This window comes from Aspergillus pseudotamarii (assembly GCF_009193445.1).
Source record: "Aspergillus pseudotamarii strain CBS 117625 unplaced genomic scaffold BDV38scaffold_71, whole genome shotgun sequence".
Taxonomy (NCBI): Eukaryota; Fungi; Ascomycota; class Eurotiomycetes; order Eurotiales; family Aspergillaceae; genus Aspergillus; species Aspergillus pseudotamarii.
Genome location: NW_022475085.1, coordinates 53,784 through 70,369, shown reverse-complemented (window position 1 = coordinate 70,369; position 16,586 = coordinate 53,784). Strand labels below are relative to the sequence as shown.

Here is a 16,586-nt window from a genome sequence, read left to right as displayed (position 1 = left end):
TTCTTCTACAATATTCAGAATACACTTGTATCACCTAAGCCAAAAGACCTCAGCTTTTGAATTACTGCCACAACCATGGCAGACTCAGCGAGGCGTGGCCGTCGAAACAACCGTGCACCTCGCAGTCGACGAGGCAAGAGCAAGAAGGATCAAAGACCTCTTGACCATTCTGAAAAAGCCCTTGAAAAGGAACCTCAGTATTCGCGGTTTAGAAAAGGAACTTCTCGCCTTAACATGAGCCATCCATCATCTTTATTGACCGATAGCCCCAACTTAACGGAACAGACTCGGCATAACGGAAGAGCTCTCTATCGATCATTTCCAAAGGTAAGTTAGATATTATATCTTGCCTCTAGCTCATAACGAACGATACTTTTCAGGAAACCACCAATCCTTGCTCGCCGCAATTAGCCCAGGCTCCAGCGAATGCATCAAACACAAGAAAAAGAAACCAATCGCACAAGCTGGACGCCGTCCGTTTATCACCGCGAAACCATGTATACAACATAGAGGCTCCAGATCATTTTGGGCCGAAGCAAGAGTATATCAGTAGCAAGCGTGCCCCTGGATCTCCGCTAGCTTCGAAACCCAATACTAAACGACAGAAAGCGGACTACCCAACACCAGTTCCAAGCATTCTGCTCGCCCAACCTGCCTCCAAATGCTCGATATCTGCGCAAAAGGTACTAGAGAACAAACCGTTAGTTTCTGGAAAGAAAACCAGCCCCCCCAGGGAACCGGCAAAGCCTGCGTCGTTCTTGGGTCTTCCTGTAGAGATCCGTTGGCAGATCTACCAGTACCTTTTCGAGCCACAGCGTGTAGAAATTCTCCGTCGCAAGGATAAGAACACCGACACATCTAGGCCGGCTCGTTATAGGCTCTACCATCGTCAGCAGAAGCCTCGCAACCCATCTACACAGGCAGTGGACCATAATGGCCACCGCACCAGGCACACGCCATTCTTATTTGGCCTCGTCTTCACATGTCGAACTATTTATTGCGAGACAGTTCTTTTGCTATACTCGACGGCGCAGTTCATATTCAGTTCTGCGAATTCAATCATACGATTTCTTAGAACTACATCCAAGGATTGCCAGGCTGCTATCCGTCATGTAGAGCTCAATCACATCATGTACAATGAGCCGCGGCTGACAGCGTTCCGCACATTCAAGATCCGCAGTGACGTTGCTTGGTACAATGCATGTGATGAGATGGCATCAGCCTGTGCATCTCTGAAAGTGCTACATGCCAGATTAGCCATTTACGATTGGCCCATCCGACTGGAAATAGGCGAACTCTGGTCTATGCCGCTTCTGCTGTTCGGCTACTATGACGGTGGTTTAGATTATGCGGGCATTCAGCTTCAAATGAAGAGATTTCAAGATGACAAACTTCGGACTGTGGCGCGCGCTCTGGAGCAGAGGATAATGAAGCCGAAGATGTTCCAAATTCGGGAGGATGAACGACTGTCTAAGGAAATGATGGGACCGAACAAGGCAAAAAAGATATTAAGGATAGTGGTTTAAACATTTGGGTGTTATCCGGTCATAGTATCATTTGCAGTTTTGAAAATATGACAGCACTGCTGAATGGTTTGGGGAAAAGTTATATGTTCACAACATTGCGTTTTCATCATACGGATTGCTTTTTTCTAGTCTTTTATTATTCTTTATTGTCTTTTGCCTTTTCCGTTTCATTAGAGAAACAACAGAAAAGATACTCGGCGATAGAAAACAATTCATGTATCAGTACCATGAGTAAGCTTTGCCCTGTGTCCAGGTTTATTCTCATTGTATACGTAAATAAAATCGTAGAAGAAAAACAATAAAAAGAAGGACAAGAGAGAGGGGGGTAGGGGGACAGATTACAAGATACAATATTCGAAATATACAACTCCAGAGGTATGCAATTGACGCTTTGCAATATGCCGTGTATACAAACTTCTAAGCTTGCGCGAAAGATATGGTTTCTCTTTTCCTTTCGTGGTGACAGGATCACAGTCAGATAGAGCGTTCGTTTAATGGCTGGCCTTCCTCGGAAGCAACCTGGTGGTATGCCTGCATATTGCGCCGCCGGAAATAACAGTACATACCCGCCAGGAGCCCGCCTGTAGAGCATAGAAATAGAACGAGGATGAGAAGGCCTCCGACCCCACGGATGACCTCCCATGCCTTGTAGATGGTTTCGGCCGCTTTCTGAGCCTTCAAGTAGACTTCTTCAGTGTCTTCCGTATCGTCATCGTCGTTATCGGCAATGGTTCTGTCCCCATAGAGAATCGATGGGTCGTGGGGTGCTGGCATGATGTCGCCTTGGAACCCGGCAAGTCGCCAGTTACTCGGGGTTTCGGTCCGTTGAATCTTGGAGGCACCCAGGACGTTTCCGTCCTCATCCACTGCTTCCACTGAGACCCAATCCAGGTAACCATCCACAATGTACATCGTCTCGAAGTCGAGTTTGGTGGTGTTGCCTATGAGCACAGGCATCCCGTCTTGGTTCACCCGTGCGTAGAAATTCCACGAAGTAACATCCGTCGCACCGTTCCAGCTCACGTGGAAAATGGTAGTGAGATCGGTTTCGTCTGTTCCATAGACGGACGAGACCACGTCCGGCGGGGCACTGGGCCGACCAGTGAAGTCGAATTTGTACGATCGGTAGGTGGAGAAGCGAGAGGAAGCAAACCTAGCTTCCATAAGGAGCTTGCCGTAGGGGGAGTGCTCAGATTGATATCCTCGTTCACTCCAGCCAACGAAGACATTCCCATTGGGCAGCTTTTGCACGCTTCCGCGCAGCCGAGTAAGGTCTCCGTCAGGACGGTTGTATCGCTCAATGACCTTCGCAGTCATCGGGGAAACACTGGTGTGGAGTTGCACGATGAGGGCAGCGGAGGTGTCTTCTTCCTGTTCGACCTCGTCCGAAGCGTTGTTGAGGAACGAGATGGTCGTGTGTGTGGCGTTAGATTCGACAAAGCGAACATGGTGTTGCTTGGAGAATGTGAAGTCTTGGACGAAATCAGACTTTTCCCCACCAAGCCGCCAGATAATACTTTTGTCCTGCCCGGATATGAGGTAGATAGTGCTCGTGAACCGGGCTGAGAGGATATAGTCTCCCGCAGCATTCTTATCGACCGCGTTAACATGAATGTAATCCCAGCCAGGCTCACCAGAAGCTGGTGTCGATGGGCCCACTTTCACAGATTCATCGATAGGGATGTAGCCTTCTGAATCCCATTCAAAAAGTACCTCACCCGTAGCCGTATCCAGTTCAACAAAACCACCTGTGACAACCCAACCGTACTCATCGGGACGACCAATGTCACCCAGGCTCATGTACTTGTTTCGATATGCACACGCCAAAGCCGTCATCCCGCCGTCGAGGATGTTAAATTCGTGCATGTTGAATGCGCCGAGATCATTGGTCACCGGAACGACTTTCTCCGTTTCATAATGCTGATCCAAGACATATCCGGTCCCCTTATCATCGTCATTGTTCCTATATGCATGCTGCAAGATGAATGACAAGTGAGAGCCGCCATCAATGTTAGGCACCGCTTTGAAATCGAATATATTGCGGTTGTCATACAGGCACGACCCAGCCCAGATGAGAGTCTAGATCGATGAGATGTAAGTCAGCGTTTCACTTGCAGCTTCTGTTGGTCTCCGGCGAATCACAAACAAACTATCCAGGATGAACGTACACCATCTGCATCGTATATATAGGGGCCGACTTAGCACGGCTTCCATTGCTTCGTCGGAGGCTCCGGATCAATCACGCCATAAGGCGCAACGAACCAGTAGCCCGGACTTACCGAGTCGCGATCATGATAGGTGATATCGAACTTCAACGCCCTAACTTGTGGGAGCTATGACCTGTCAGCAGTTTACCTTCAAGGATAATGGGGCATACGAACTGTCACAAAGGACCTGAAATCATCATCAGACGCTGCGACAATACTACGAAAGCAGAGAAAAGCCAAGGCCACGAAGAAAATCATATTGAATGAGCGACTAAGAGTGTTCTCCATAGTATTAACCAACAAGAGGATAACAAAAGGAGAGACCAGTTCATCCAGGAGGTAGCTACTAGGTCATGCACATAAGTCGTCGTCAGCCGACGCTCGATTGAGATATAGGAGTAGTTCTTTCTTTTCCCGGACGTACTGAGGTTAGTCCGTACGGAGTCCGGGCACACATAGATTGTAGTACTTTCTTAGCAAACATGATAAATTTAATGAAGAAAATAGAAGAGAAAGAGAGAGAGAAAGTGGGTAGGAGACGAATATGCTAAAACACTCCGCAAACTTCAAAAGAGGAGTGGCTACTATGGAGCATCTCCATGGTCAGGGACAACGTAAGTGCTGATATGGAAGCTGACGATGGAGTGAAGCGGACAGTCTTGGCAGTGCTGGAAGAGTGGACGAGTGGAGCCTGCGGACCAACAGGAAAACTTCTTCAAAAAACGCCTCTACCAGTCTTTGACATGGTGGATAGGACGGAGTAGACGGTGGATTGCGTACGATGTATTTTCCGGAGAAGCCGTGGATTGCGCCCCTCCTGAGCGTCGTCATGTCTTGATCCAGTTAAAAAGTAGAAGAAAAGAAACACGCCATGCCGCACTATTCCTTCAATTGAGCCTATATTACTATTTGAAGACTCGAATAATGAATTGACGAATAGGGTGGTTCAACGGTGCCCTAATCAATTTATCCTGCCCTGTCAGGTATCTTGGCGGCATTTAGCGAAATTGAAGACAATTAATTCAATTTCCGAAGACATAATACCCTGATTTACCGGCAATTGACACACTTGATCCAAGGAAGATTCCTAATGCTTCAAGAGGTGATCGACAACCGGAATATCCTACAGGATCAGATAAGTAGGCTACTTACTCTCTACCCGAGTCTAAACATGAGCTTTATTTTCAGGTGTCTCAAGTCGACGATTGGAACTCAAGAATCTACGTAAGCTCATCTAAGCTCCACACTGGGAAATCCAATCCTATCGTCCTGCATCACGGCAATCGCACAGCACGGCGTTCTTTCATCTCAATACGGCTGGTTCGAGTCAATAGCCTTCTTTTTAGCCCATCTTTTGTTTTTTTTTTTTTTTTTTCAAATCATTTAGAAAGAAAGTTTGACCCGTCCAAAATGTTTCTTTCCTTCTCTAAAGCAAGTGGTGGAAACTCAGGAACTAATCAGGAGTCTCAGAGAAACATAAATGGCACGAACTATGATCCATTTTTTCCCCCTTTGGTATGCTGAGTTTGACCGTCTTATAAATATGTATATTCTGCAATATCAGGCTCCCCGAAGGCTTTCGGGGAATACGTAAGAATCTTTGCTAGGGCTACTAAATGGAGTGCTTCGGTTCCCAGCATATCAACCAATTCGAGATATGGTGGAAGCACCGCTTCACAGACCTTCTGGGTGTTGATTCGCGTAATATTGCCTGGCCCATCGTGACGGAGTGCGTCAACAGTAAGGGCCCATGCAAGAGGGTTGTACAACACTCCTTCATACGTATAGAAGCCACCAGCGGTCTTATTTGCGCAGATGGTCTGTAACTGGTTATTGGACACGCCCACTCCCCTATAGTCCAGTAGCCGAGCGGAAGCATTCCTCCACTCATGGGTCTCACGACCTTGTCGAATGAAGAGTAAATGGTGGTCGTGGGAACATACGCAGAGTCTCCCCCTTTGCTCCGCACGACCTGTATAACGTTTGCATCCCACCCTTGCTGCCAAATCGAAGGAGTACATGCTAGCTTATCCAATAACGGGCATGCCAGTCACCTGAGTATTGTTCCATGGAAAGTCGGGGCTGATAGCAATGAAGTCGCTTACTACGTTTCGGGTAGATGGCCAGTACTTCAGTGCCCACTGAATATCCAGTGCACCTTGGGACCAAGAAATCACTGCAATCTTAGATGATGTCAAGGCCGAGACACAATTGAGCGCATAGGCGACAGATTCAGCGCTTAATTGAATGTCATCTAATGAGGTTCCAGGAAGATCGGCCCAAACTAGCTCACTTTCGGGTAAGCACCGGTATTTTCTTGTCCTGTTTGTGTGAGAATGATCTAGGAATGTGAATTGCAACCCGGAGAGTATGTTCCGCAATGGAGTAAGGCGCATCACTCTTTGCTTTGTATGGGTATATGCTCAAGTTCTCTGAGGATGGGTTGTTATGGTGAGTTGAATTGAGGTCAATAGTGGCGTAGCCATCCAGGCATGCCAGTACTCTGGGAGGTATCAGGCCTGACGCGGTGATCTCGTTTGCAAACTCTAGAATATCAGTGGCGTTATTCGTGAGGATTGAAATGAGTCTGTTCCAGGCAGACTGCACGGAATGGGTTCTTGAATCTCCATGGCTTTTGGCTTGGGTGATATTGGATAAGATTGAGGAGGCCCTCTGTGAAATCCGTATATCACGGATGGAGTCATTTGCGGCAATTGATATAGCCGATACAAGATCGAGATTGGGAGTTAGAGAAGTCCTGCCTCGGCAAAGATCTGTACCTAGGGCTACTAGGCTCGTGATAACGCAGTATGTGAAACCAGTTCTTGACCGTGATATATTGATTCTCATTTTGAAAGCTCTGGCAAAAACATTGTACTCTTGGAGATCGAACTTTTACCACCGTGGGTAGAAACGCAGTGTCTTGGCAGGAAACACCCATTTTAGTTTTAGGAAGTGGCCTCGATTGAGATTCACTTGCTGCACCTCTCCCTCGCGATGAAACCTCCTCTGGTATACTAGGTTATTTTCTATTACCACTTTTCTTACTTGTACTTTTACCATTATCACAGAATTACCCCTCACTGCTTTCGTTGGCTATAATCTCCATGTATGTGTATGTGCCTTTCTAGGAGGGAAGTGACATTGCGCCTGTTCTATACGATATTTTCCTCTCCTTGGTTAGCAGTGTCCGAAAACATCAACATATAAAGAGAGAGGCTTAAAATATTTCATAGCGAACAAGATATCGAACTTTGAAAAGCAGAATTGATTAAACGGGGCGCAATATGATATTAGAAGTTTATCATGAACGAATCAGCTAGACAAGAATCATCTCATACGCCCCAGATGTACAGCACAACCGCTCCATCCGCATTGATGGCTCGCAAATATTTCAGTGGGCTTAATGCTCACTGACGAGGTCTGAGCATCCAAGAGCAATTGTGCCACCCTATGAATGTATGTTAGACGACACTTCTATCTTTACTTTTCCCCCTCTCGGGGAGTAGGAACTCACCAAGAGATTAGCTTCAGTGCAGCACTTGGGTGCAGTTTTGCACGAGTCGTCCCAGGCATGGCCTACACGGATTGGTTAGAAAAATGTTCCACCTCCTTAAACTTTCCCACAAATGCACGCGTGGTAGATGGGGACATACAGGCCAGGCCAATGGAACCAACAATGCTTGCGGCGTTGATTCCTAACTCCTCCAAAATCGGATCAACAGTAGAATCAAGAGGCGTTTTGAGCTCGCCACAGCACAGGTATGGCTTGATACAGTCGGCCTCCACAGTCTCGGCGGAGGAAGGGAGGGCCGAAGCAATGGCTGCGCCAGAGATGAAAAGAGAGAGCACGGTAGAGAACTTCATTGTGTTTGTCGGTAAAGTGGTCTTGTTTAAGATAGACGGAGGGATGAGGAAGTAGTTCTTCGAGCCTGAGTCTGCTGGTTTACTGAATTGAAGATGTTCTAGGGAAACATCTGAAAGGGCTCTTGTTCGCTTTTTATATTCGAGGTTAAGAGCGACTTCACGGATAGAGCTCTTCCGCTACGTCCTTCCTTTCTAAAAGGTAAAGACATGATAGTCCAATGGTATTCCTAGAATCGTTATCTCGGACGAACTGAGAGGTCAGCTTCAGTAGTCGGCATTTGGCAAACAGATTGGGACCACAATGTATTCCCAGAGGCAGATGCCTTCCCAGATGGGGTCTTGATCCACAAACTATTCAACTTTGATAAGAGTCAACTGAATCCTACGGGACGTAGGTAAGAATGTACCGTGTGGTGTAATGAGCCAACAGGAACAATTACTCAAATACCCCGTAGATCCCAGCGATATCGAGATCTGCATGCAGGAACCGAATTGGTTCCGGTGGGCAGAGTCATTGATCTTCCCCCATTTCCGTAATATTGTGGAGCCATGCAGTATAAATTATCTCGATGGTTCAATAGATACTACGGGGGAAATGGAGGTTAGAGCGAATGCCGGAACCACATCCTACCTATTCCGTATAGCTCGGTGGCCAAGCCCTAAAAAACTACTACTATGGGAGTTCCTTATCAGTGGAGCCCTCGCATTAGCACCAGACAGTCTCAACACTATGGCTGATGATCAGCATTCAGCCCCAGAAGCTGAGGGAAAGGCATCAGTGCACTTCCATGATAGCGGAGCAGTACTAGATAGATCGCGGTAAAATGCGGCGGAAGAAATAGTCAAGGTGACGCTTAATATCTATTCTGTGGTGTAGAAGAAGCTAATATCGTGGGCGACGGGGCATTGATAAGGACCGTAAATATCCATGTGTCATCGTATTCTCCGCCCCTGAAATCGTGTTGGATGAGAGAATCATTGACAATTGAGCCTCCAGTTCCTTGGGTGTCCTAGAATTTGAGTTTCTAACATCCCAATGCTATCTTGTCCCCTGATAAGCATTGCGGAGCTAGACCTCTTTACGTAAAGATGAAGAACGAACACAAGTTATACTTTCAAGCAGATTTCAAGAGATAGCACATATCACAAAGTTCCACCTCCACCCCATATTCTTATTCAACTTTTGTTATTTCAAACAAGTTTGCCAAGCAGAATCACACTAAGGGTACCGAATGAGGAGAAGTGTTAGTACCACCTTTGAGTATACGGAGTTATACTCCGTGCACACCTATACGCACGTGATGTGGCGGTGCAGTACCGACCAAGCCAAGCATTCTAGCCACAAGCCCACTCGCGACACAAAAACTCAACCCGCAATTATCAATTTCTCCGCCGCTTGTGATCTCACCATCCGCCGAGATACCCTGACGTCTGCGCGGAGATATCTTTGTTGTTCTGAAATCGATTTCTGGTTCTATTAGTATCTCCAGACATCATGGCACCCATTTCCATCGCCGACATTGTGGCGGCCCTGCCAGCGGAGGACACCTGGGGCCCCGCGACCTCGAGCGACAATATGCTTGAGGGTGTCCCATACGCTCCCTTCTCCAAGGGTGATAAATTGGGTCGCATGGCCGACTGGACTGCCGAGTCCAAGGACCAAAGAACCGGTCGTCAGGCTTACAACCGCAATTTCAGGGGTACGAGTTGATTAAGATAGTTAAATACGGGTCCACAGCTAACATACCAATCATCAACAGACCAGCAAGTGTACGGAGCCGGTTCCTCCAACCTGTTCAGCATCCAGGCTGCTGAAGATGAATCTTCCTTCTCGGTCGTTGACAACACTCGTACCTCCGCCAAGCGTACCTTTGGCCGTGGTGGTGGCACCGTCTTCCGCGGCCGCGCTCAGCGTGGCGCGGGCCAGAGAGGTGGCCGTGCTGGCTTCCAGCGTGTTGGTGCTGGCCGTGGTCAGGGTGATCGCTTCTACGACAACCGCGCCGGCCGCAGCAACCGTGGACGTCGCTTCGGATGGAAGGACTACGATAAGCCGCAGAGGACTCGTGAGCCGTCCGTCAACGTGCGCCCCGACTGGACTATGCTGGAGGAAGTGGACTTCAGCCGTCTGCTGAAGCTGAACCTAGAGACCCCCGATGGCGAGGACATCGACTCGTATGGTTTCCTCTACTACTACGACCGGTCTTACGACAAGGCCCCTGTTAAGGGCGCTGAGCGTAGACTGCAGTCTCTTGACCGTGCTGCCTACAACGTTACTACCTCCCAGGACCCTGTCATCCAGGAGCTCGCCGAGAAGGACTCAGCCACCGTTTTCGCTACCTCCGATATCCTGTCTATGCTTATGTGTGCTCCTCGCAGTGTCTACTCTTGGGATATTGTTATCGTGCACCAGGGCAACAAGATCTACTTCGACAAGCGTGAGGGTGCCTCGCTCGACTTGGTAACCGTCAATGAAAATGCGATTGACGCTCCTCTCGAGCTCGCCGAATCTTCGGCTAAGCAGGAGTCCATCAACACTCCCAGCGCTCTTGCTATGGAAGCCACTTTCATCAACCACAACTTTGCCCTGCAAACCGTCGCCGAGTCCCAGGATGCCAAGCTGGATATGAAGAACGCCAACCCCTTCTACAATGCTTCAGAGGAGACCGAGCCTCTTGCCTCCAAGGCCTACAAGTACCGCCGCTTCGATCTCTCCTTGGAGCGTGACGAGGAGCCTTTGAACATGGTTGTCCGTACTGAAGTCGACGCCCTCCTGAAGAACCCCGTCAACGGCGAAGACCAGCAGCTGATCGTCAAGGCCCTGAATGAGTTCGACAGCAAGGCCCAGGGCTCCGGTAATGCTCTGGACTGGCGCAGCAAGCTTTGGTCGCAGCGCGGTGCCGTTGTTGCCACTGAGATGAAGAACAACAGCCTTAAACTTGCCCGCTGGACTACCCAGGCCGTCCTTGCTAAGGCGGATGGCATGAAGCTCGGTTTCGTCTCCCGTGCTAACCCCCGCTCCGCCGCTGGTCACGTTGTCCTCGGTGTTGTTGGCTACAAGCCTCGTGATCTCGCCGCTCAGATGAACCTGAACCTGGGCAACGGATGGGGTATCGTGCGCACCATTGTCGACCGTATCCGCGCCCTGGACGCCGAGGAGGACGAGGAGAAGGTTAAGAAGTACGTTCTCATCAAGGACCCCAACCGTCCCGTTCTCCGTCTCTACAGCGTGCCAGCCAATACGTTCGAGGAAGATGAGGAGGCTGCCGCTGAGGAAGAAGAGCAGAAGGCCGAAGAGGACGAGGAGTAAATTGCTTATGATTGAGTTTATTCCTGCCATGATATCATAATGTCATGATTTTATTTCGAATTCCCGGATAATATTTGGTGAACATATTCAAAAGTCTTTTAGAGCTATGAACATGGCCGTTGATGTCCTTAACGCATTTGATGACTTTCCAGCGTCTCTAGAAGGGTTTGCTCTCCAAACTACAGCCCGTATTCATAATACCTACCGTTTCTCGGAAGTATGATCACTGTGCTCTCGACAATATCTCACTGCCCGTCAACCATTTCGTGAATGCCTTATTCTCACTGGACCCCAAAATAAAGAGCGCACTTAAGACTCTCCAATCTAGAACCGTCCAGTAGCAAGAAGTAGACGAGATGCTACCGCTGTTGTTTCACCTGTCGCAACATGGCGATAATCTGGTAACATACGCACTGTGTAGTACAGCAACCATCATGAAACCCACTTGTTAGACAGGTAGCACGGAATTCACAAAGCAGGGTAACTAGTCTATGGAGTGTGAACGTTTCACGATCATTTCATCCCATCCTGGGCTATCTATATACATCATGGTTGATACATTGGGCCGGCGACGATTGATACACGGACAGTCTGTTCGAGTACATACAGAGTAAGCAAAAAAAAAAAAAGTGGGGGGGAAGGTAAGAAAGAAAGGGACAAAGGATACATCCAAATGCCAAAAGCTAGGGAATTTTCCCAACTGAACCCGGAAAATAAAACGAACCCTCCCCGAAACAAAAAAACTGATTCGGAGAATAAAAGGCCAAAACAAAGCCCCGAAACGCCCAATACCGTCTTAGTCATCATCCTTCACGGGAACAACGGCGGTGATCTGTCTGACTATCTATCGATCGAGCTTATTTCGTAGAATGGAGAGATTACTTGCTGCATGCATTTACCACTAAACCCCCCCACCGGTCCCTTTTTACTCAAGCAATGACAACTTGGAATATTGTCTTTTTGAAGAAAAGCCAAAAATAGAACGATAGAAAGTACTATGGACGTAGGAACGAGCCACAAATCCAAACCCCGGGCAACGGCCTCATGTCACCCATGTCGAACTCGCAAAGTGAAGGTATGTTGTTTTGTTTTAGATACGATGCCGTATCCTTTCTCGCCCCCTCCCCCTTACCCCCCAACCAATATACCTTGGCGTCCACTTACCGACGTTCCGTAGTGTAATCGCCTCTCTCCGTGTGAAGCCTGCATTACACGAGGGATCCAAGAGGAATGCAAATATAGTGCTCCGAATGAAGATCGACAGGCGATCGCGCAGGCAGAAATGATCACCGTGCTCAGGGGCAAGGTGAACCAAATACGGGAACAAATAGCGCAGCGTTTGGCCTATCAGTCATCATTCGATGATCTCGAAGAGGAGGAGGCCGCTGCTATGGAAATTGTGTACTCGGCTCTGAGGTTGGGATCGGAGGATCTAGTTTGGCATATCGTGGGGAGGATTCGGAATGGGGAGGATTTTAGAGACTTAGCGAGGGACGTGGCGCGGGATATAGGAATTGAGGATGATTTTTCTGTGTGATTATAGAGTTGATACTGTCCAATCTCTTATGCATAAGTATATACGATTGCTTGGGTAATGTCACGTCCAGAACACTGCGCTGCCTACCAAGCCACACCGTAATCATGCCTAACTGTAGGAAAACAGCTGCCATTTTTAATGACCCAAAAAATTACAAGATGAAACGAGGAGAAAAATTCTCAGCCAGCGCCGAGAGACAAACAACAGAAGGATGATATACACCAAGGTGCCACATCAATGCATCGGCAAATCGTAGCCGAAAGAAAACAATGTTCACGAAGCTTCTATATACACCCCCACCACCCACCCAAAGCCTGGGGTAAAAGCACTATAACTCCTCATGTCATGGTATTATGAATACAGCGTGTCATCGCCGGCGCGGGAGAATCCCATGTCGACCCTGGACCCGATGACACTGCTCAGACAGTCCATAAGCTCGAAGTCTTCCACCACCGCTCCAAACCCATAACACCTAACTTTGGTGTTGAGCGTCTCGATTACAACCTTTATGTCATCTCTGGTCAACGAGCGATACATTTCATGGTTTTTTAACCATTGGAGGGCCATGATTGGTGTAATTTGGCCATCGGTCACAAGCTGTCGACTCAGGTTGAGCAGTGTTGTCAGATTGGCATGTGGCAGATCATATGTCTGATGTGGGTAGGCTTGTTCGTGGGTTGTGTTGGCAATGTAACTGGGTGGCGGACAGGAAGCCATTAATGCGTGTCCGGAGAAAGGCATATTCTCGTCATCGGCCTCGGTAATAGATCTTCGACAAAGGTAGTCGGTATGTTCGCGACATGGTGATTCCAGCCTATTAATTGATCAGTTATGGAGGAGCGGAAAACCAGCAGAAAAACCAGAAGTGAGGGGAAGCGTACGTCAGAATAAAGTCAATTTGCAGTTGAGGATCATTCTCAAAGATACCCGGTGGCTGATTAGGCTGGCGACTCGCTGGTGCTATCCAGTCAAGAGTTGCCAAGGCATCGCAGGGAGCAGCGCTGTAAGTTTTATGCTGAGGCGATAACTCTTGAGTTGGTGAGACGTCGATGTGTTCTATCCCGTTTACAATAGGACTTAGACTAGAAGACGGGGCTGATATGGTCGTGGGTGGCGTCGTGTAAGCGTGGTGAGTTGATGGCGCTGACTGCGCGGCAGCTGCAGGCTGCGATCCAACACTGCTACTGGCAAAAGGACTAGACTGATACGTTGCGTTTATTGGACTCGTGCGTTCTGCTTTGCGACGTGCCACCTCCGCTTCATAGTTGATGCCATGTGCGGCTAGAATTTCTTTCAATATGTTGTTCTCCTCGGATAATGATTGGACCCTCTCTCGATGTTTGTGGACAGTCAAATTCGCCGCAGATATCTCTTCTGTGTAGGCCTCTCGTAATCGCGAGACTTCAGTCTCTAGCGCTCGCATATACTGTTCCTTGCGTTCGCGATGTGTCCTAAACCGCCACGGTTGGTATATAATCACGAGGCCGAGTCCGCATTGTCGACATACCTTTGCGCCTGACGATTCAATTCCTGGCGCCTTGTAAGGGCCGGCTTACTATCTGGTTTAGGGCCCCGTCGTTTTGGTGGTTGACCATCTGGATCGGCAGAGGTCAGTACCCTATTAGAGACCAAGGAAGCAAGGCGCATACCTCGTGTAACCTTTTTTTGTCCACCTCCGAAAAACTTAAACCATTCTGTTCCCATGGACGCCTTCATTAAACTGCCTTGTGATTGCCGGCCTATCATGGTCTCGAGTCAGTGACCAAACAACGACGAAACGCAACTAGAACCCAATGATCGCTAGGTAAAGTCGTGTCTGCTGTGTCGAAATGCGAGAGAGAGAGCGAGAGAGAGAAGAAGAAGAAAACAAAGAAAATATAGTGAGAGAGCATATAATCATGGAGCTGAGTTAAGAGCGACAGCAGAGCTCCGGAAAACCTCAGGATTATTTTTCAACCACATAGATAATAACAAGCCATAAATGCGATATCTACTGCATCAGGCACTTACCATTGAGTTCATCATTGTGCCGATTTAACGCATCTGCATCCAAAGGCAAGACTCCTTCATTCAGGGAAGCCATGATGTTGGGAGTGTGTGTGAGAAGGGAAAAGTGATGTGGAATGCGACCGGCGTGAAGACAAGGGAAAAGACACCGGTAGAAAGGAACGGACGGGTCCAGTGGATTAGGATCTGAATGAGTCTAGAGGCTAGGTTATTATTGTGACAGTCATGAACATCTGCGACCGTTGTCAGCCTTGAAACGAACTACTCTCGATAAAGTGGATTCGCTTCGTCCAAGCGCCCTTACCGTTGGTGGTAAGTATGTACATACATCTATACGCAGTGGGTAGGCCTGATTGCTTCCCCCCTAGGCGTTCAACTGTGAATTGAGTTTAGACACGAGCTATAACCATGGGAGTCCTACTCGCACCATGAAAGGACGATAGAGGAAAGAGAGATGTAAAGGTACTAAGAGCTCTAAAAGGGATGTGGGGGGTGGGGGGGGAAGGGAGGGAAGAAGCGTAAGAAATCGAGACGCACAAACAGAGAGGATGTGGGACAAGGTACCATCCGTCAGTTGACAGTGTGGATGAAGGCTAAGAAATCGGTGGTAGCGACCGCAGTACAATTCGACTTGGAGTCCCTGTCAAGCGGGCTCGATTTCTACTGGTAGAGTGCTGGCTTATTGGTTCAATGGTTCTGGTCACCCGTTCTTCAGCGGCCCCAGTTTGGCTTGGTCTTTGCGCAAGCTGGATGGAAGAAGATCCGTTGTCTTTCTTTCTTCGGCTCCTGAAACAACGAATAAAGCCGAATCGCCGTCCCTTTCGACTTGGGAGTGCTTAAATGAGAAAATTTAAAATAAAATATAATTAAATAAAAGTCCTTTTTTTAGTACATGTCGCTTAAGATATTCGATAGTGTACTAGCAAAGAGGAAAATTAATAAGTCGATCAATATTCTGAAAGGGTGGTGACCCTCCGGGGGAAAAAAAATAATCATGAAATAAGTTAGTCTCAGAGATACGGATAGAGAGAAGGGAATGAATGAATTCTCACTAATCCTTCTTGGGTTTGGTTCTAGTAGCTCTCCTGCCACTCGGATCAGAGATAGACTACGTGTTGAAAAGATCGGATTTCGTTTCAGGTAAGGTATTGTAGTACTCCGTACATACTCAGGTAGTTCAATGTACTGGTGTAATACCCACATTTGCGATCGGCTGAATTGATTGGAAGACTCTGTTCCAAAGAAAAAAAAAGAAAGCAAGAATGCATCCACCCGTGGAGGGTAAAACCGGACTCAACCATGCACTATGAAGCCCGAAAAGAGCATCGATCTCGTCGTGGAGATCTCTCCCTTTCTTTTCTCTCTTTCTTTCTTTCTTTTTTTTTTTTAATTTTTTTTCCTCATATCTCATTCGCTCCCTTTTTGGACTCGGGGAAACTTCTCCTGAGACTCCCTGCAAGGATGTATAGGGTAACGTCCCTCCCTCTCTAGTGAAATATTGACTAGGTATTTACCTGTAGAGCGCTCGACAGCCACATTCGATACATAAGTCAAGACTAAAAGTTGTCACGAATCAATCATCGCCTCTATACCAATCGAATTCCCCGAACGATGGGAGTTGCACCCGCCACCTTCTCGTGATTGCTACCCTGCTGATGGTGAAACCGCCCCTCAATATTAATCGTAGATGTATTGTATGCAAGACGGGCGAATGAAATGGTCACCCTTATGTGAAATATCCAATATCTCATTCTCTTTTTAGCTTTGGGGCAACGGTTGCCTTCGATGTATCGAGGCAAAAGGGTACGAAGTATCGGCGATTGGACTGGTCATTCTGTCTCTTTCAAGTGTTTCGATTGATGAGCCCCATCGTATCATTAGGGCCATTGAGAGCTTGGGAATTTTTGGTGCCGGTATGGTACCAAGTGGGTAAAGATGGGTCTCTCGCCGGGATCCCCAACGCTCTTTCCGTCGACTCAAGTGGTACCAGTAACCAGCCATAGGGGGAATAACAAGAAACGAAAAAAAAAAAAATAGAACTTTCTCGTGCCGAGTAATCTAGTCGCGCACAGCAGTTGTATGTACCAGTTGTACATATTTACATGACACGCATGGCCTTTGCCAGACTTCTTGAG

At 47.9% G+C, this 16,586-nt stretch overlaps 5 protein-coding genes across 5 annotated transcripts; 3 read left to right on the top strand and 2 right to left on the bottom strand.

Moving 5' to 3' along the window:
• Nucleotides 1–1,130: 1,130 nt before the first annotated feature.
• Nucleotides 1,131–1,526, top strand: BDV38DRAFT_274567 (uncharacterized protein; the record flags this gene model as incomplete). Its single annotated transcript, XM_032057865.1, has 1 exon — nt 1,131–1,526. The coding sequence occupies one exon, from the start codon at nt 1,131–1,133 to the stop codon at nt 1,524–1,526; it is 396 nt and encodes a 131-aa protein (XP_031909181.1).
• Nucleotides 1,527–1,856: 330 nt separating this feature from the next.
• BDV38DRAFT_296418 (ASST-domain-containing protein) lies at nt 1,857–7,600 on the bottom strand (the record flags this gene model as incomplete). The annotated part of the gene is made up of 9 exons (XM_032062933.1): nt 1,857–3,605; nt 3,806–3,859; nt 5,416–5,694; nt 5,773–5,971; nt 6,027–6,320; nt 7,075–7,115; nt 7,148–7,184; nt 7,251–7,312; nt 7,361–7,600. 9 exons carry the CDS (start codon nt 7,598–7,600, stop codon nt 2,001–2,003), a joined length of 2,811 nt encoding a protein of 936 aa, XP_031909180.1. The 3' UTR covers nt 1,857–2,000.
• Nucleotides 7,601–8,987: 1,387 nt separating this feature from the next.
• On the top strand, nt 8,988–11,433 carry BDV38DRAFT_259255 (eukaryotic translation initiation factor 3 subunit D). Its single transcript, XM_032055814.1, has 2 exons — nt 8,988–9,300; nt 9,361–11,433. The coding sequence occupies exons 1-2, from the start codon at nt 9,096–9,098 to the stop codon at nt 10,905–10,907; spliced, it is 1,752 nt and encodes a 583-aa protein (XP_031909179.1). The 5' UTR covers nt 8,988–9,095; the 3' UTR covers nt 10,908–11,433.
• A 90-nt stretch (nt 11,434–11,523) lies between these two features.
• On the top strand, nt 11,524–12,900 carry BDV38DRAFT_259254 (Zn(II)2Cys6 transcription factor domain-containing protein). Its single transcript, XM_032055813.1, has 2 exons — nt 11,524–11,982; nt 12,085–12,900. The coding sequence occupies exons 1-2, from the start codon at nt 11,905–11,907 to the stop codon at nt 12,442–12,444; spliced, it is 438 nt and encodes a 145-aa protein (XP_031909178.1). The 5' UTR covers nt 11,524–11,904; the 3' UTR covers nt 12,445–12,900.
• Nucleotides 12,620–14,967, bottom strand: flbB. The gene is made up of 6 exons (XM_032052304.1): nt 14,756–14,967; nt 14,455–14,684; nt 14,094–14,183; nt 13,952–14,039; nt 13,326–13,895; nt 12,620–13,258 (listed from the first exon to the last, which is right to left on the bottom strand). The coding sequence occupies exons 2-6, from the start codon at nt 14,525–14,527 to the stop codon at nt 12,796–12,798; spliced, it is 1,284 nt and encodes a 427-aa protein (XP_031909177.1). The 5' UTR covers nt 14,528–14,684; nt 14,756–14,967; the 3' UTR covers nt 12,620–12,795.
• Between the last annotated feature and the right edge of the window lie 1,619 nt (nt 14,968–16,586).

Bases quoted from the DNA above. Each gene is read 5' to 3' on its own strand.
- flbB (XM_032052304.1), bottom strand. From the start codon at position 14,527: ATGGCTTCCCTGAATGAAGGAGTCTTGCCTTTGGATGCAGATGCGTTA. The intron at 14,184-14,454 runs GTAAGTGCCTGA...AGACCATGATAG, and splicing joins GCACAATGATGAACTCAATG to GCCGGCAATCACAAGGCAGT. The intron at 13,896-13,951 runs GTATGTCGACAA...GTGGCGGTTTAG, and splicing joins TTGAATCGTCAGGCGCAAAG to GACACATCGCGAACGCAAGG.
- BDV38DRAFT_259254 (XM_032055813.1), top strand. From the start codon at position 11,905: ATGGACGTAGGAACGAGCCACAAATCCAAACCCCGGGCAACGGCCTCA. The intron at 11,983-12,084 runs GTATGTTGTTTT...GACGTTCCGTAG, and splicing joins GTCGAACTCGCAAAGTGAAG to TGTAATCGCCTCTCTCCGTG.
- BDV38DRAFT_259255 (XM_032055814.1), top strand. From the start codon at position 9,096: ATGGCACCCATTTCCATCGCCGACATTGTGGCGGCCCTGCCAGCGGAG. The intron at 9,301-9,360 runs GTACGAGTTGAT...AATCATCAACAG, and splicing joins TTACAACCGCAATTTCAGGG to ACCAGCAAGTGTACGGAGCC.